This window comes from Pimephales promelas, chromosome 19, assembly GCF_988280905.1.
Source record: "Pimephales promelas chromosome 19, fPimPro1.hap1.1, whole genome shotgun sequence".
NCBI classification, from domain to species: domain Eukaryota; kingdom Metazoa; phylum Chordata; class Actinopteri; order Cypriniformes; family Leuciscidae; genus Pimephales; species Pimephales promelas.
The window spans coordinates 17434609-17455142 of NC_142787.1; the positions used below are offsets into that span (position 1 = coordinate 17434609).

Sequence of the window (20534 nt, forward strand, 5' to 3'; positions counted from 1 at the left end):
TGAAGCATTTCCACTTTTAGCCTGAAGGGGGTGCTGATTGCCAGCATGCACACAGTGGATCTGGAACTGCTAGAAACGCCTTTCAAACCCTGACTCGGTTCAAGAATGGCGAGAATTATGCGAAGAGTTGTCTGAAAGGTCAGATTTGCACATCGTGAACATTTCCCTGTATCGGAAGAGCTCAAACTGCAATCCTTAGTTTTGTTTTATTTGTGTGTGTGAAATCGTAATGCAACATCAGCCTCATTCGATGCAGCAGCATACAGGAATAGATTTGTTTGCAGGTCTAACAGGTGCAGGAGTTGAATGAGGACACGACTGCTACTCTGTTGACCTCTTTCTTGCATAGAGCTGCATTTCCCTTTTTGAGAGTTCATACTATTATCACAATCAAGAAATCATACGTATCTGATTATCAATGGCTTCATTAAACAATTCTCAACTAAATTTTTGGTTTTAGAGAACTTTCTGACTTCTCATGGAACATATTTATTGTGCGAAAACAATTGTAAATGGGTTTTCATCATACTCGCATGTGAAATGGGATGATTCAGACAAAAATGACAATTCTGTAATTTACTAACCCTCATGTCATTCCAAACTTGTAAGCGAAATGGGATTTGGGCTGAAATTATGATAAAATGGATCATGAAATTATCACAAAAGACTTGTGCGCTGTATTCCATGTATTTTGAAACTATAACTATTTAGATTTTTTTTGTCATAAACAGACCAAAATTCATTATTCAGTGAAAAACCCTTCTGTCTGCACCAATTCAAAGATTGAACGTGAGATTTGACATCAGTGAAAGTAACCAATCATCAATGATGACTGGATGACACTTTCTGTTTCCCAATTTTGATAGAGTTTGAATATGCATAAGCACAAATGAGATCATAAGTGATTTATTATAATTAGATTGGTTTCTAAAGGATCTTGTGACACTGAAGATGAATGAAAATGGATATTTGAAATTTGCAAATATATTTCACAACATTACTGTTTTTACTGTATTTTATATATATATATATATATATATATATATATATATAATATATATATATATATATATATATATGGTGAGCAGAAGAGACTTCTTTCAAAAACATGCAAAGAGTCTTAATTATTCTAAACGTTTGACTGGTAGTGTAGGCCTACATGGAACGACATGATTGTGAGTAAATGACAGTTTTTCATTTTTGTATGAACTATCACTTGAATTTGCATCTAAGATGAAATCTAATGTTTGTAATTCTAATGATCATGTTCTGATCTTCAAATGCATTTTAATGCATATTATTTGTCGATCTAACACCTGTTCCTTCTCACGCAGTTTTTGTACTTCAGAACTTTCTGAACTTTTTTCCTAAGCCTTTGTAACCACAGAGTTGAAAGCCCTCCGTCGACATTCGCGTTCTCTCGAGCCCCCTGAGATCTCCTGTTTTCAAAGAATCGTGCGGTTCGACTCCCTGTGTCTTTGCCGTAGCTTCGACCTCCGAAGCATGTGCCTGTGCCACATCCTCCCCTCTTCACGACCCCTCCACGGGCCCATGAGCCCTTTCAGCCCTTCTCAAGAGAAGAGGGCCAATGAGCGAGATCACAAAACTCCCACACAAGCTTCAGGCTCCAGAGTCCCACACACTCAAAAAAACTTCATTAGTGCAGTTTATCTAGAACGCGGAGTGAAAAACCAGCATGTTGGCTAAGGCTTGTTCAAAGAATTGATAAATGTTGTGCTTCTGAACAAAACCAGCGGTTTGATTTTGTGGCTCAAAAGTTTAACTGAGCTCGGCCTGCAGTTTTGTTCTTCAGGTTTTTTTCTGTTTCTGAAGTGAGTGTAAATATGGTGCAGAATAATGAAAATTTTTTGATTTATTTATGAACTAAATATGTATGCCCAACAGCGTTGGAATAAACTTTGATCTTCTATATATGTGATTGATTTCAGTGTAAAAGTGGTTTTACACTGTGTGAAAAAAGATGCGTTCCAGCATGCATGTTTACTTTGAGCAAGTTTATCAGGGTTTATTTGTTTTGTTAGTTTGACTTAACTTAACATAATTTATTTCATCAATACTTGCATTTTCTTGATTTTCTTCAGTAAATAAATTCGCTGTTAAAAGTCATTAAAAAGTTTTGGTTATATAAGAAGATATCTCCAAGCCATAACACGATTTACACAATTTTATCATTTTTATCAACAGTTTGTGTGAAGCTATGAAAATATTTTCTTATTTATTTTTTCTTTTAATTATTTTCTGAAAATGAATATGTACTCAAGCTGTGACCAGAGGGGGAGATATTTTAGATTTTTTTTAAATAATTTATATATATATATATATATATATATATATATATATATATATATATATATATATATATCATATAAAAATGGTACATCATATAAAAAAACTAATATATATTATATTATTATTATATTATTATAATATATATTTCAATTAAATATCATCCAAATATCCATTTTCAGAATATTATCTATCTATCTATCTATCTATCTATCTATCTATCTATCTATCTATCTATCTATCTATCTATCTATCTATCTATCTATCTATCTATCTATCTATCTATCTATCTATCTATATATATATATATATATATATATATATATATATATATACTCTATAAGCCTATACTCTACCAAATATTGTTTACATTAAACTATTAATGTATAATAATTATATATATATATATATATATATATATATATATATATTGGGCACGTTTGTTTCCTTATTCCGTCTTAGTCCTGGATATATCATAGTGTCACACTTTTACTAGGCTGCTTACGACGCTCAAAATCTATCACCATACTGTCAGAAATGGGAAATGTAGCCTATACTCTACCAACACTTTGAGGTCAAACTGCCTTGCTTTAATATTAAATGCTTACATCTGTACTTTTTTAGTTTCAGTTCATTAATCCAGCATCAGCAGAATGTTGAATTGGATCTGTAAATAATTTCAGGCATGTCTGATATTCCTCACAAGTGGTTTTTTTTTTTTTTTTTTTTTTTTTTTTTTTTTAATATTATGTTTGTGTTGATTTGATGCAGTTCCAGCTGTGGTGCTTTGCGGACAGATGCAGGTGTTATTCAGGTCACACACCTGCGTTTGGGTTAAAGATCATTTTAGGGAAGGCATTTAGGATTCAGCAAGCCTGTGCGATCTGTTTCAAAGAAGAGAAGAACAAATTATTTTAGCATGCATTGGAACTTAAATAGAATGACCTGTGGGTTTCATCACATTTTTGTAAACATGTGAGTTTGCAGAAGTAAGAGATCAATTCAATCATGATTGCATGTTGTATAGATTTTAACTGCGTTAGTTTAAATCCTCGCACTTCTCTAACAACATGTCTGTTAAAAGTTACTTGATGCACGAGAGTGAACGATCTAGAACCTCTAAAATCATCGAATTTTTGTCAGGACGCAGTCAAAATAGATGTTATGTCTTCAAAATGTGTTGAAATTACATACTATCACATCATTATTAAATTTCACTAAATCATATCATAATTGTATAATCATTTGTTTTTTCGCAACAGTGCATTATAGCAAAATCAGTCTAAGCGTTGGCACGTTGCACGCTGAAAGATAATTGTGTACTTAAGAGGTTTTCAGTAAAATGTATAATGCTTTTGCATGTTCAACAGCCAATAGCTGTTATTTACTTGCAAACGAAACTTGAAATTTGTGTTTTTCTGAAAAGACTCCTGATTTTTCCTTGATGTTTCATGTGTATGTGTGTTTCCTCTGACTCATTCTCTGATAGGCTTTCAGTAATTGGTTCATTGGCCCCACACACTGCAGACCCTCCTTTCAGTGTGACACATGAAGAACAGAAAGGAAAACACAGACACACAGTTGACAGCTCACACACAAACGCCCAAGGATGACCCTCTCTTGCATGAGCTGTTATGTGTTCGTGTGGATGGCAGGTAAGAACTTTTCTTCGCATTATATTTAAGAGCCGTCAAATTCCATAGTGGGACCAGACCTAAAACGTACGTGCTTCAGTAATATGAGCTTAGCTTAAAGAAGTATGCACAAGTCGAAGATATTTTATGATGATGATCTCAGTGGTTCGCTTTAGGCCGAAAGGTGTTTTGCATCCTAAGGCAATTTACAAATTTCTTGCGTTTGATACAAATGTTTGCGTTTAACTCTTTACTTTAGACATTCATTCTACTAAATATAAGTGACTTTGCTACTTGTCAACCAACTCTCAGTAGAGTATAAGTATATTGTTAGGTTAGGGTTAGTAGAATAAGTTGACATGTAGTTGCAATGTTACTTATAGTTAGTAAAATGTCTGTTTGAGGAGCATCACAATATCAAAAGTGTTAGCAGATATTAAGCAGACAATCTACTTATAGTGACTTAGTTGCAAAGTTAGTTATAGTTAGTATGTCTCAAATGGACTATCAAAAGAAGTGTTATCAAGCCAATCCACTGTTACTGAGTCTCACACACTCGGGTTAATGTAGAACAGATTGCTCATTTGCATCTAGTATGTTTAAATTTAAAAGAAAAAAAAAGAAAAAATGTCAGTGTTAACCAATAAATGGAAATCCGATTCACTAAAAACTCAATTTCATGCTTTCACACTCTCAACATTTTGCTTTTTGTACTAAACTGAATATTGTATATTGCGTGAATGGATTTTTGTTCCATTCTCTGACATAAATGATGATGGGTTTTTTTTTTTCGGCTCATATGCTGTATGAATCTATATCCACATATGTGCCAGACACTCTCAGACACTGATAAGAGAGGAAAACTGTTTTGCAAGAGAATATAGACAACATATATCGCCTATATAGAGTTCTGTCTGTTCAGGTTTCCATTCTTACATAACAAGGAAATTGACTGATGTGTAAATTGACTATAGTCTTTCGTACACATGTCTTTTCAGCCTTTTATTTTCTTTTTCAGTTTCTAATTCTATATGTTTGTGTTCTTTTACTGTTATACTTTCGACACCTGACTTTACACTGTCATTGTCCTTTGAATGGGTACATTTCATGAAGCTAAACTCAAAAATCAAAATGTGCGTAACGAACAAACTAGCACTCAAAAGCTACATTAATATGAGCTTAGCATATAAGGAAGTCTGCAGAAGTCGAGGAACATTGATAACTGCCGTTATATAATTTATTTTTTGAATACTGTATTTGAATTTTTTGTAATGTTCTTTGAATACACTTAAAACTGAATGTGGCTAAATGACAAAGTTAAACCTTAAATTCAAAATGTGCATAACTGACAAAGCGGTACTCATGATTTCTCCTTTGTTTCTCCTAAGTGGTCGTTCTGCCCTCCTTCCAAGCTACTTCGAATGTTTTCTACCCCAAAATCAATGAGACGCAAAGTCTGAACTGTAATTGTCCGGACCATTCCTGCCAGGAGGTGTTTTGGTACCGGTACCTTGAGAGTAAGAACTCTCTTCAGTTTCTGATGTATGTCAACAGCGCCGGCAGAGAGCAACATGGAGAGAACATCGAAGCCTCTAAGTTCAAGGGTACTGTGTCCATTAGTCAGAAGGCAGTCTTCACCCTGCGCATCATGAAGCTACAAAAAGATGACGTCGGCTTCTATTCCTGCATGTTTAAAACTAAGAATGTAGTTCCTGCTGGATATTACATTATGCCTGGAGGTATGGGCATTGCTCCCCTTGTTTTGACTCCAACCCTATTTTTTATTGTCAAAACTTGAGTTTCCCTCTTTAATGGTGTTGTCGATAGTTCCAGAATGACAATTTTAGACTGAGGAAAGCAATGAAAATGAGATACTAAATGTTGGTTTAAAGAGTCGTCTTAGTAAAATAACACCAGCATTGACGTTTCCATCCCCGAAGTAAGGACATCTTCACCTGGCATGAAGGTGGAGATGTTTCCAAATCTTCAGTCTTTATCCTCTTTCATGGTGCTCTAAGAACATCAAAAGATCATCTAACTTAAAATAAATGACTGATGTGACTAATGTGGGACGTGGTAGGAGAGATTCAAAGAGCGAGATATTTGGCCGGAGAATCCCAGAGTTCCGTTCAAGCAGTCTTGACTTGTCTGGGATCGTCTGGAAAGTTCGTGACCTGACATGTTGACTTCATATTCAGAATTATAACTCTCCCCCATTTCATTTGGTCAGAATTTTTCATTTGAATCAGTGTCCACAATGGATTCTTGATGTTATTTCGTCTTTGTTCTCCAGTGAATCCTCCAACAGTTCAACCACCAACCGCCAAGATGGACCGAAAACCCGTAAATCCCAAACCCTGCAAACCATCTCAGTACTCACCTAAAGGTGCGGACAAAGGCGTGCTGTTGTACTGCTGATTTCTTGCTATTTTATACTGTTTAGTTTTATTGGTTTCTTTGTATTGTGTTGCAGGCTGTGAACATGTGGTGCTTTGGCCGGGAATTGGTGCTCTTTTGCTTTTGGCCATTACACTTGCAGGCATACTTTACTACTTCAGTCGTGAGTACACACACACACACACACACACACACACACATAGAACTCAGATATGTCTTTGTAAAAGACTGGTACGTCACAGTGGTCAAAGAAAGAGCTTCACAACTTTTTCCATTACTGTTTCCATATGCGTAGATTAAAGTACAGTACTTCACAGTGCTTATAGCTCAGTGACAGTTTAAACACTTATTGTATAAAAATGTGTTGTTAATTTAATTCAGATTTGGATTTTATATAACATTTGTGTGAATGTCTCTTTTTTTTACATTGAGACAACAGGTCTACCTAAGAAATGCAGACATCGATTCACCAAGTAAGTTGAGATATTTCATTGTTTTTTTTTTTTTTAATCAAAGCATCTATTTAATGAATGTTATTTCTAGGACTAAAACATACCTTCAATTATCTTTTCGTCTTTCAAGCGTGAAAATAAGCGACTAAACAGGAATGTTATAGTTGTGGGTCGATGTTGATTTGCGATACTCGCGCCTCGCATCAAAGTCCTTACATGTGTGTTTGCATTGCCTGTGTCTTGACAGCCTTATTAGGCTCATTGAAATTTTAATGAACATTTAAATACATTTTTTTAACTATATCTGCCAATATCATGAGCTTTTAAAGCTTTTTTAAAAGAATGTTTACTATGCTCTTTTCTCCATAGGACAAATCCGTTGCGATGAGGTGGAGAACAGACTCGTCATCTCCAAACAAAAAGTATCTACAGTTTGATAAAACACATTACATACCTACACTTTATAATAAGGTTTCATTAGTTAATATTACCTAACAAATACTGTAAAAACAATTCTAAAGCATTTATCAATCTCACTAATACATTATGAAAAATCTAAAGTTTTCTGTTTTAATTGACCTGAGCTAACATGAACTACCATGCGAACTACTAGTGTTAACAAATATTAATAAATACTGTAACAAAATATGTTGCTTATTGTTAGTCCATAATAGTTATTGCTTTAACTAATGTTAACTAATAAGACCTTATTGTAAAGTAACCTGTCTACAAAAGTGTGTGTGATAGTTTAGAAATCTAAATTCTGTCATCATCATCCTCAAGTTGTTCCAAATGGAAAAAATACTATGGAATAGGGTCCATCAAACATTCTTCAAAATATATTCATTTGTGTTCAGCAGAAGAAACACATTTATACAAGTTTGGAACAACTTAAGGGTGAGTAAATGATGACAGAATTTTCATTTTTTGGGTGAACTATCCCTTTAAATGTACTCACAGTTCAATGTCTCATTGGACATTCTTCAACCAACAGTTCACTTAATGAATTAGATTCATTGTCTGGCTTGACTGAATTAAACTAGAGCTGAACGTACCATCAGGATTACAATAAAAACTGAACTCACCCTAAACCCGGACTAAACCCATGTTTTTATCAAGCTTTGAGTTTTGTTTTTGACAACACAGCATGTTTAATTTGCGTATGAATGTACAGTTTTCTGATTTCTTCATGATTTAAATGTTATGCTCATTAGTTGTATTAATCATTGTTTAATTAAACTCACGTTTTCTTTCAAATGAGTGTATTATTAAGTGTTTCTGTGAGTTCTTTGTCTGTGATGACACTTGTTTGTATGGTGTCCCCCTGTCTTACATATCTGAGGGTGTGTTGGTTTATGTGTTTGGGTGTTATCAAGTTTCCCTCTGAGGGTGTGTGCTCCCTTTATGAAACTATACCGAATGATATTGTGTCTGATCACAGCGAGGATTAGCTTGAAATATGTTTTATGTAACATCTAGACTACCTAAGACTAAATGCACATGTTGATAGTTAATGTGATGAGCTACAGTACACTACACCTGTGGTTACTCTGTATAATAGGACACCTGTGTGAATTTGAGGACTGACATTTACTCGTCCACTAAAACTCACAAAAACACCAGTAAAAAGCTGGTAAATGACCAACAACACCTAAAACACAAAACAAATTTGGACAAATAACATTTCAAATCAAAAGGACCATTTAATGGAAAAACTACTTGTAATCAAAAAATAAATAAAAGGTCTGTGTCAAATAAACAAAAAGTGGGTATGAGAGAAGCTGTGCTGTCATTCAATTTGAAAATGCAGCTGTTTTTCCTGATACTTTGAGGCAAATGAACAAACCCCTTCCTGTGCAAAAAGACAGAACATTATCTCTGTCGCATCGCTCGTTCAGCTTTGAGCTCCTCAGCGCTACTCTAAAACAAAACCACCACAGAGACCACAGACGTTGCCGCATGGAGAGCGTCACAGACTTTAACAAAAGACCTCCATTACACTGTTGAGCACAGTTTCTGAACTGTAAAACCAATGTTTTATCATTAGTTTATTCATTTAGTCAGGCTTTCAATAATTTAGATGAGTGGAACAGTAGAAAAACATGATTTTTCTTGTTGTGGGTAAGGGAAACATTTTTCTTTATTTGAAGAATTGTAAAAAAAAACATTTAAAAACCATTAAAAAAGTTTAAACAGAATATATTAAATGCATATACCAATCTCTTTCAATACAGAAAAGTGCACAAAACTACATTTGGTTTATACATCAAAAAGAAGAAAATCACATTACTCGCAGAAAATATCAGGTATAAGGTGTAAAAATTCATTTAATATCAATGAGAAAATGAATAAAATACTTCACACTCAAGGGGTAACTTTCCTTAAACTTATAATGTTGAGAAAAAAGAACTGAAGTTCTTATCCTTTTTTGCGTCTGGATAACTTTTGTTGTGATCTTTGTCTTCAACGATGAGCATCTGCACACATGAACATGAAATAAAACCATTTGTATTTAAAGTCTTTTGAAAAATTACCCAATTACCCATTGTAGGTATTTATGTTACACTGTGTGCACAATCTACCATTTTTAATTACCATGTGCATTCATCTTGATGACGAAATGAAATTAAAAGGGACAGAAGACCAATTCATTTGAAGGGTTGAAAATGACAGCATTTAAATGATATTTATGAATTACATTCATATTTCACATTCTTAACCATCAACGACAACAGTGAATACTTAATAATTTAAAAATGTTATATCTGAACACAATACTAGATTCATTAACATCTAAAATACAATTCCATCACTTGCAATTGCATTGCATTAATTTCAATTGTAATATTATATAGGCCTACTATAAATATAATACATTTATAAATTGTATGATATATTATTTTAACAGAGTATGTCACTTTATTTATAAAGCACTATTTAAAACTGTTTACCAATGTGCTGCATAGACATAAACACAATAAAACAAATAACAGACAATAAAACACTGTTTCAATGATTAAAAGATATTTCAAACAAAAAGTTTAAAATTGTATGTACACACACACACACACACACATATATATATATATATACACCATATACGCTAAAACAGAACAGATCTGTGTATCCGTGTTTAAAAACTTGTGCTACTAGCCTGTGCTATACTAGTAAAATACAATCACACAACAAAATGTAGCCAGTCAATTTGTCACTTTATGAAAGTTTAGAGAAACAACATAATAATGAACATTGAAAAATCCTGCCATCAATGCAATTGCGAATGTGTATAGATTAATTAACTGTATTTGAGATTTCATTGCATTCATTTCATCAGTAATATTATATTACTATATATATGAAGAGTTCAGATGCAAAAGCCTCTAAATGCCATTTGAAATTTTCTTCTAGAATGATAATTTTTAATCAAGCTTGTATATTTAAGTTCAGTGATTTCACTTAAATGGCAATGATAATTACCTATTAATTGTTATTTAAGTGAAATTACTGAACTTAAATATACAAGTTTGATAAAAATCATCATTAAAGAAGAAAATTTCAAATGGCATTTAGAGGCTTTTGCATCTGAACTCTTCATATATATCTTAATTTAATAAATTGTATTTATATGTATTTTATGAAAGTATATGCTAAAACAGCTTGTTTTATTTTATCAACCTGTGCTATAAGTAAAATAAAATCACACAAATGTGTAGCCTATAGAAACCCGTGACTTTACAAGTGTTTAGAGTAATAATGGAGGACATGTGTATCAAGTGCAGCTGGCATTCAGAAACTATTAGTTACTAATAAATTTACTAAATCACCCCATAAAAAGCAACATATAACATTTCTGAAAACAAATTCACTTTGATATGCTGTAGAGCTTTGATAATATCTGATAAATTTGATTAGATGAGAAGAACATTAAATTTAATAACTTTAAGGGGAAAAAGTGACTATTATTTAAGCACATTCAGGATGAGACCCCAGTAAAGTCTCAACATGAAGGTATTAAACCATCACCAAGAAAGCAGAAGTATACTTACATCAGGTTGTGATCTGTAACTGATCCCTCCCTCTGAGCTTCAGATGAATGCATAGTGTTTGAATGAAGAGAATCCCATAACGCTGTTATCACTGCAGTGACTGAAAGTCTGTTTTTACTGATCACTCTCTAAACTGAGCTCTCTGAGGTGGGCTGTTGTCTTACTGCATGTAATAATTCTCTGTTGTGGTGTGTGTGTGAGGATGAGTTGGCCCTCTTCCTCCAAGGAATCCCCAGGTAAGCCCCATCCCCCTCGTCCTCGGTCTCCGAGCTGTGTTTTGGGTCTGAGACCCACGTCTCTGAGATCAGGTTCTTTTGGTGAGTCAGACAGGGATCCCCAGGTTAAGAAATCAGTGGATGATGAGAAATTACCCAGACTGAGAATGTGACTCAAAACTACATGGAAACTGAGGGTGGACCGCCTGTCAGAAACTGTCTTTCCGTTTGACTGGAGGTCTTCCTGGACACCCACCGGTAAGATAAGAAAAACAGACCTCCCCTTTATGAAGGGTCAACACTGTGAGATTTACTGTACAGTCATGGGGTCCCTGCCTTTGTTCAAGCGTATTTTTTCTAGTGTTTACTATAATTCATATGGTTCATCTTGTTCACATTCCAACTTTTTTATGAATATACAAAATATTAGTCGATTTTATATGGTAAAATATATTAAGTACCTTCCAAGACGATTTTTTACGGTAAAGGTGAGAGTTACAGTGTGGAGATAACAAACTCAAATAAGGGTAAATATGGAGGAGAGCGGGGCAAAACATAATGCAGGGCTAGTTGTAACAGTAACAATTAACCTTGTTTTAAATACTTCCACACATGCTAGCATTAAGAAACTTGAGTATTTACTAGTTGCCATATCAAAATAGAGGAAAAATTGCACCAAAATTCTGAAATCTTTGGAAGATATCACTGAACATGTATTTAACCATAGCAAAAGTCAATTTCTTATGTTAATTTTCCATCTCTATTTTTGGTGTTTATTTTAAATTAGACAAATCTGATATTATTTTAATCTCCAATATGTTATTTAACAGAACTATGGTTCTTTAATGCTTTGTTAACTAGCAGAAGTCACTAGCAGGGTTTAAATCCCAGTTGTGCAGAGCATAACACTGCGTTACAATGTGCCCCTATTAGAACTATGCTATGAATTCTATTGAGAAAACACGAGAAAAGGGGGAATAAAGAGTCAATGTTTTAGAAATTATTTATTATCGTTGTGTTTTGAACTATGTTTTGTAGCTGTGTTTTCTGGTGTGTTCGCTGTCAAACTCAAAAATTATTTTATTATTAATTATTTAAAAAATGGCATTATTTTATTTGAAAAAGTTAATAATTGTATTTTATTGAGAAAATATTTCAGTTTATCTTCAATGTTTTTTATTAGATTTTTAGATTTTTTATTAAGCATTGTTCATGTCATATGGTCATGTCACAATGTACCCCACCTGGGGCATATTGTCACATGTCTATATATATATATATATCTATATATATCAGATTTATGTAATTATTTTATTTATTGCAATTGTTTATATATAGGTGACTTTCTAATGTTGCAAACTCACTAGACGATGTCAACGACTACAATAATAATAATAATAATAATACATATTATATACAGTATAGAATATTTTTATAACACTTTTTGATAAACATCTAATACTACATTTGATAAAATAACAATCATTTTGCAATTTTGTTGGAAATCTTTTTTTAATATGATGTGTACACCTGACTGGGTCGCCAACAGATTTGTTTTTGTTGATAATGTCGTAAACTCATATTTCCACTATCCAACTACCTGTAAATGTTACGTTAATTTCCAAGAGACGTAAACGTAGGCTACGTTACGTCAGACCATGTTGCGACATAAGAAAGCAAGGGGGCGCTGTTGTTAGTGATGTAACCGTGTGTGGGCAGCATCCCCTTCCCCTTCACACTTTACATTCATATTATTTAGAGACTACGCCTACAGAACAAAGGTGGTCTGAAGCTGTCGTACAAAACAATGAAGAACATCTTTCCTTTCCACTCTTCTAAACGTTATATTCAAATACCGTCAAGACGTCAGGTGATTTTCAGACCTGTTTTGAGTGTTTTTCCTCGAGATAAGACAAACATTTCGCAAAATGGAGATTTGAAATCACAAAGTAGGCTACGTTTCTCAAATAAAGACAAAAAAGTGTGGTGTTGCGTTCTGGTCCTAAAAGGTTAGAGGAACATGTTGATAGATGTAATGAACTGGTAACCTATTAAAACTGTGTTTAGGAGAACTGACTTCATACTGCTTCATACATCCACAGGCGTGAACTTTAGGATAACTGACTTCATTCAGTACTACATCCACATAGGCGAATCACCTTGACACCCAATTGCAAACAACAGTTCAGTGAAAAGTTTGTGAACAGTAACGAAATAAAAATACTTAGCTATATTTTTCAAGTAGGTTGAGTCAGACATTACTCGCTAAATAATAGGCCTTAACATGGTTCATCATCGATCACTAGGGTGATATCAGGTAAAAAGTGGCCCAAACTTTTTGGTAAATCGTTTGGGACAATAATACAAAACCATAAATGCCTTTTCCATGTGTTTTTATAATTAATAATGACTGTTATTGATACATTTGTGTTGAAATGATGTGATAAAATATACATATTTAGGCACAGTTCTTGAAACATCAGGTGTGCCGACTTTTTTTGCATGTGCCGTTTCAGGTAAAATGGGCTAGTCAGACTGCAAAGGGAAATCTTATACAACCACATACACTGTAAAAATGAATATGCTATATCTAACGTGACAACAGATTACAAGCAATATTACAGTATTAATTATATTGAATAAATTAGAACTGAGTAATAATTAATCTAGTTAATTCCTTAAAATGTAACCCTTAAAAATGAGTAAAATGTACCAAAAATAAACAAAAATATTTGAAAAACAGATAGACGTCAAAGATGAATGAGGAACTCTTAATTTCTTTATTGCCATATTGAAGACACCTGATGTTAACAATCAGAATCACTGAAGGAGAACCATAATTTTAAGTCACCATTATGGTGATCACTGATTGTTTTAGTTGGGCTCTTGACCCTTCAGCCACTCACTTTAAGTTTTGTTTGGCTGATATACCGGAGTTATAATTGTCAGATGAGCAAATAGAAAAGGTGATCTGAATTTGATGGTGTTGGTTATGTTTTAACATAATTTTTTTTGCACAATCATTTGACTGGTTGATTTTTACTCATTACTGGTTAACTTTTAAGGAATCAATTTGATTAATTATTACTAAATTCTAATTCGTTACATTTAATTAATTATATTGCTTGTAATCTGTTGCCACAATTTTATTGCTTAGATATAACTTATTCATTTATTTCAACTGCATTAAACAAACATATTTCATATGTGCCATTTAAAAACAAATATGTGTGTGTGTATGTTACAGATTATGGCCCATTTTAGCTGAAATGTTGCCCATTTTACCTCACTCAGTGGTTAAGGTAATTTGGGCCGCAAGAAAAACATCACTTTTACAAAAAATATGTGCATATATATACCAAACTAACAACATTATTTCTGATTAATGCCATCGAGACAGACAGTATGCATAGTGTTTTTGTGAGCATATTTGTTATTTTATAGATTTATCATCCTTATAATAGTTTAGTTATGCCAGGCTACTGCATGCAGCTTTCTGGTGTAGTCTCAATTTGAATTATTCCCCCGCCCACCATAGCAACCAATCAATCAAATCACCTGGTACTTGTCAAGCACAGTTATGACAACAGTTTGCAGTCATTGGCTATATCAATTCCGGGGAGCTGGGACCCCCAAACCTCAAATGGCCCATTTTACCTGATGGCCTATTTTACCATGGTTTCAATCTGAAAATTCCACAAGGTTTCAGTCTGTAGCTTCATTTCACATATTTGTCTGTTTTCGAACAGTAGCCTATAGCATTTGTTCAAATGTTAGAATATTAAAGGCCTAAGAGAAGCAAGGCTAGATGTTAGAGTTTGATGTATTGGCCTATAGTTTACTATTTTATTTATTTAAAAAATCCATAACATTTACTGAAGTAAATTAGAAAATGTGTAGGCCTATACACACCTGGAGCCATACTTGATTAGGAAAGCCTAGGGTAGGCCTATCCAAACTTTACTCAAGTAGGCTACTAGCCTGCTTGATTTGTGCAGACTAGGCTGCGTCGGGAGAAAAGCGAGGTTATGCATTCTTTGATTTGGGGTTATCCATGCATTAATAACAGTTTAGCTTTTAAATTCTGCATTGGTAGCCTAGCTGCTGCATTTGTAACCGTATATCCTGACTACGGTTTTATTAAGACGTGTGTGACTGAATGAAACTGAAAGAAACTAAATGTTTTAGAAAGTGAGCGAGAATATATCCCCTTCATTCAATTGTGCAGAAATAGCCTAAGATCTTAGAAACGTAAACGAAAGCGCGTGGAGGCAAACACGTTCAGTGCACATATGTAATAGCCTTTGTACACCCTAACGACACATTTTCTAAGCTGAATGAAAGTTATAGGGGTCCAGAGTTGCAGTACAGCCCCACTCAGAGGGAGCGCGTCACATGCGGTTTGACGCGCGATCAAAGAGCTGCGCGCGCCTGTGCAGTGTGCATGTGCTCGTGCTGCTGCTAGTGCAGACCCCCTTCAGGTGCACGCTGAGACAATATACCACTTAAAAAACAACCACCACCTGTTTTATAGACCAACTTTTTAACAATGAAATGTTTACATACCAAAAAATTCTACATAAGACATTCTGACAAAATTATATCATGTAGGCCTAATGATGAGAGATGTTCATCATTTTAGGCGACGTTTTTTTTTTTTTTTTTTTTTTGCACAATTACAATTCCATCTTTCAGCATTTTGCTTTTTGTTTTGTTTCTTGTATAGTTTTATGGTTCCAATAATCGTTTTACTGTTTAAATTGTGTACAAAGCACCGTGACAACTTGTATCACACCGTGAAAAATGTGAAAACATCCCCCATTAGCTGCTATGTGAATATATACAGAAACTAAAAGTAGTAAAATGATTATAAACCTTATTTTAACTTCACCTACATGGAATGTACACAATCTATGCTGTTTATCTAACATTTAGTCATTTTATTTTTGTTGCTAGGCCACTTATTTTATATCTTTAAATGTTACTTATTTTTTAAATATATATGTTTTATTTATATATATTGTCACAATTAGTAGCATTAATAGTACATTACAAGCTTGTATTATTTTACATTTATAGTACAGTTATTTTCATTAGTACAGTTTTGCAGTACAGCTGAAAACCAAGGCAGTGAGGGTTTGGGAGGGGCAGACGAGGAGATTTTGTTTCACTCTTTCAGTAGTTTTGTTCCTGTTGTTAGAAGAACTGAATGTCTTTGCTGAGAATTGAAAAAATGTATCAAATATACATTGGATTTTATGTGAGTTTGTCTCTCTTCTGTGGTGAGTTGAACATTTTCTCATATATTGCAATTACATTATATGAAGTCTTATGAAAAATATGAAATAGCCTATGTACAGGACTGACAGATTGTTTATGATTTTGAATAGACCAAATATAATTTGCATGTTGTTTTTATGTACAGCCATTAAACAGTCATTTAAACTGTAAAATAATCATTTTTATTTAACATTTAGCCTACTACTGTACCTCAGCACAGAAACGGCATGGAAATGATGATACAACACAAAAATGATGATATATATTTGTATTGGGATGCTTAAAAGTATAAAAAAGCTACTTACATGTTACTTTCAGTTAATTCAATGGTGAAACAAGTTAATTTTATTTTCACACCACTAAATACAATGAAATTCAGCTGCACATGACTTTTAATGTGACCATATAAAATTTCTCTTCACACATGCATTAGTCTTGTTTTTTCTTAATCTAAACACATTTCTTTGTCTCAAGGAGTCTCTGCAGAGATCTATAAAGAAGGACAGAGGATTCGAATTAGTTGTGTCCCTGAACAGTCCGGCGCCTTGACATTCTGGTTTCGAATAAAGAGTACAGGTGCCGACTTTTTATTCACTGTTAAACAATCGGACATAAAGGAAAATCCCTTAAATAAGGAGAAATACATTACCACTGTAGACAAGAGTGGTAAGCCATATTTGGACATTATATCGTTCGAGAAAAAGGCAGACAGTGGTGTTTACACCTGCGCATCCATGAACAACAATAAACTCTACTTTGGAGGGCTGACTGAAATTAAAGGAGAACCAGGTGGGTATCTGAATGTTAAACAGGTTAAATCAGAAACACTGATCTAAATTTTTTAAAGAGTCATGCAATATTTTAAAGAGATCTGCAAAAATATTTTTTTTCTAAAAGCATGTTGTGTTTTCCAGTAAAAAAAAAAAAAAAAAATCTATCATAAAATATTAATGTTTTCAATCAATTGTAATTTGTCTACATTTATTTTTGGTACCTCATTGATAAATTCATTTGTCTTCTTTTAAGCATAAATTTAATAGTAACCACAAATTGAGGTTTATGTTTAAAAGGGAAAAGGCAAGGGGCAAGTAGAAATATAAAATTACAATAAAGAATAATATCATTGGATCATATTAGCTAATATCTCTGTTTCAGATCCAACAACCCAACCTCCAAAAGCACCAACCCCGAGGATCTTAGTGACTACAACAAAATCTACAACGCCATCACATTTGTGCAAAAAAGCAGGTTTGTTGTGCTATATATATTATTCTATTATGGTAATTGAAAAATAAATCTTTGTATTATAATGCAGCGTTGTAAGGATAAGGAGGTGTATTTGTTCACAGAGAAGCCTCGTTTCAACTGTGAGATTTGGATATTGTCATCTCTGGCCTCTGGATGTGCTCTTCTCCTCATTCTACTGATCGGCACAATTTTCTACTGCAATCGTTAGTCAAATCCACTCCTTTTTTAAATTATGCTAAGTGTAGTAAATTATGTTCTTATTTTGAATATTTTTTAAGTGGTTATGGACCATGTACAAGTTTTGGAACATCTAAGTTATCGCACACACTTACTGCTTGACTTTAGCACAGCCATTTAAAACATATCCACAATTATGCTAATAATACAGCCTTTGTGTAAATCCATTTTTCAGTGGTGAGAAACAATATGCATGCAAATAATTTTCAAAACTGCTATACATAACTATTTGGAGGACATGTAAGAACAATTAAACTATTCTTAATCTATAACATAACCAAAGTAATTAATTACACTTAAAAATAAGTTATATTTTAAGTAGGCTGCATCTGAGCACAGAGGCACTCATTTTAGAGATGCAATCCAAATTCTAAACTAATGAGGAAGTGTTCTGGTCCTTGACCGAGCCCCACATGGGAGGACACTATAATTTAGTTTTAGATTTACACATTTAAAATGTTCATAATGTGTTTTGTGTGTGTTTGTTCACACACAATGTTAAAAATGTGTTTTTATGGGTTTTATATATATATATATATATATATATATATATATATATATATATATATATATTTTTTTTTTTTTTTTTTTTTTTTGACAAATTAAGCTTTGGCAAGCCTAGTTTTTTAAATAGTCTTGAATGATTTTTTTTTTCTTCTCTAGGTTTAAGGACAAGACGGTGTCCGCATCATTACAAAAGACAGTAAGTCACACTGACACAAATTATCATTAAATGGATAGTTCACCCAAAAATCATTTACTCACCCTCAAGTTGTTTTAACCCTGAATGAGTTTCTTTCTTCTGCTGAACACAAAAGAAGGCGAGTAAATTATGACAAAATTTGCTTTTTTGTGTGAACTATCCCTTTAATACAATACAGTTTCTGTTTAACATCTCAAATTGTCATTTTCAGACCTCAACCCAGACCAGCTGGCCATGCGAAACTGCCCAACAACCACTTCCAGCTTCAGTAAAGAAACAAGAAAGTTTACATTGGTTCTGTTTTCTTCTCAATAAGTGTAAAAGCGGTTTCGTCCTTTATCCTTATTCAGTCTGTTGAACATTATATCTTAATCTTTCAAAATGAAAATGTTCGAATCGTTCAGGATTTCTGTTTCATTAGTTGAATTTAGATGATTTTTATAGTTATGTCTTTCTGTTTTATGTATCTGTTACTGACAATAATCACATCTTTTCTTTATGTGGTTTTTGATAGTCTTAATCGGTTCCTGGTGAAATGTTTTATGTTTTGCTTCTTATTATTTGGGGCTTGTTATGGCTTAAATTGTTGCATTTGTAGCAAGTGTGGCTTCAAAGTGCAAAGTTGTATATAATTGGCTTTATGCCCAGCTGCACTACTTCCTGAACTTCAGCCAGCTCCTTGTTTCCTGTCTGCCATTATTGGCCAAATTGATTAATTCAGGTGTGTCTGATTATTGTTGCCATGACTACTGAGGTCAGGTACACCTGAATTAATCAATTTGGCCAATAATGGCAGACAGGAAACAAGGAGCTGGCTGAAGTTCAGGAAGTAGTGCAGCTGGGCATAAAGCCCATTGTAACCTGTTTGAAAGAGATTCCTGCCATCTGCTGGCTGTAAGTGATATGAACCTCAGATAGTGACATGAAGAATTTGAAATGAACAATTTGAGCATAATTAACCCAGGAGGTGAAAGCATGAATGGTCAATAGTCACATGCTGCCCAAAAATAAAGTAATCTTCCAGTTATGCTGGTGTCATTGATTTGCTTGATCACAACATTATGATTTTAATGTTTTACTACATTCTTTGTAAACAACAGGCACGCAAAAATAATGTCGGAGTCTGGTAACACTTTAGTTTAGGGTCAAATTCTCAGTATTAACTAGTTGCTTATTAACATGCTTATTAGGATATTGACTGTTTATTAGTACTTATTAAGCACATATTAGTGCCTTATTCTGCATGACCATTTTCTACATCCCTTAATCCTACCCAATACCTAAACTTAACAACTACCTATTAAAGAGCCCCTATCATAGCATTTGAAATGTTCCTATTTTTGTTTTAGGAGTTCCCAAAAACAGTTTAACGTGCATGCAAGGATAAAAAACACTTTATTTGTCTTGTAATATGCATTTATTGTTAACTGATTTGCTCAACGACATTTCATGAGCAGAAATAAATGTTTTTTGGAAGTCAAAGCTTAGTTTAAATGTCATATTTCAGTTTCAGTCATGAAGTATGGATGTTAGCTATTTAGACATTTGATGTTAAGCAAAACGGTAATTTTGCGGCAACCCTTGAACCAACACGATTGAGTTAGAGTGAAAGTGAAAGATTCTGACTTTTACCGCATGTAATGCAACACCTGTGAAGTGTGAACTTATTAGGGGTTCTTAAGTAAGTGCAAAACCTTGAGCTTCAGCTAAACAATTCTCATTTAACTTCATAAATCAAAAGGGGAAAAAAATTGCAATTGCAACTGGATATTTTTCTAAGTGAATAAGGCCTTAAAGGGATAGTTCACTTTGAAATTATTTTTAGCTTACCTCAAGGGCATCCAAGATGTAGATGTCTTTGTTTTCCACAGTATTTTCAATTTTGTTATTTTAGGTCAAACTGTAACCGCTAAGCTTAAAACAGCCGAGGGTTATGCAGAGGGTTGAAGTGGGCTATAGTTGACGCGCTTACCGTGGTCGATTTGGCTTGATTGAATAATGCAACAAAGCTTAAA

The 20534-nt window shown here is 33.6% G+C and overlaps 2 protein-coding genes across 2 annotated transcripts; both read left to right on the plus strand.

The window, feature by feature from the left end:
• Positions 1–41: 41 nt before the first annotated feature.
• cd8b (cd8 beta) lies at positions 42–8047 on the plus strand. The gene is made up of 7 exons (XM_039687981.2): positions 42–138; positions 3797–3962; positions 5330–5680; positions 6235–6327; positions 6415–6501; positions 6778–6811; positions 7160–8047. The coding sequence occupies exons 2-7, from the start codon at positions 3917–3919 to the stop codon at positions 7176–7178; spliced, it is 630 nt and encodes a 209-aa protein (XP_039543915.2). The 5' UTR covers positions 42–138; positions 3797–3916; the 3' UTR covers positions 7179–8047.
• An 8159-nt stretch (positions 8048–16206) lies between these two features.
• cd8a (CD8 subunit alpha) lies at positions 16207–19546 on the plus strand. Its single transcript, XM_039688370.2, has 6 exons — positions 16207–16333; positions 16806–17120; positions 17487–17579; positions 17681–17782; positions 18480–18519; positions 18731–19546. The coding sequence occupies exons 1-6, from the start codon at positions 16261–16263 to the stop codon at positions 18789–18791; spliced, it is 684 nt and encodes a 227-aa protein (XP_039544304.2). The 5' UTR covers positions 16207–16260; the 3' UTR covers positions 18792–19546.
• The last annotated feature ends 988 nt before the right edge of the window (positions 19547–20534 follow it).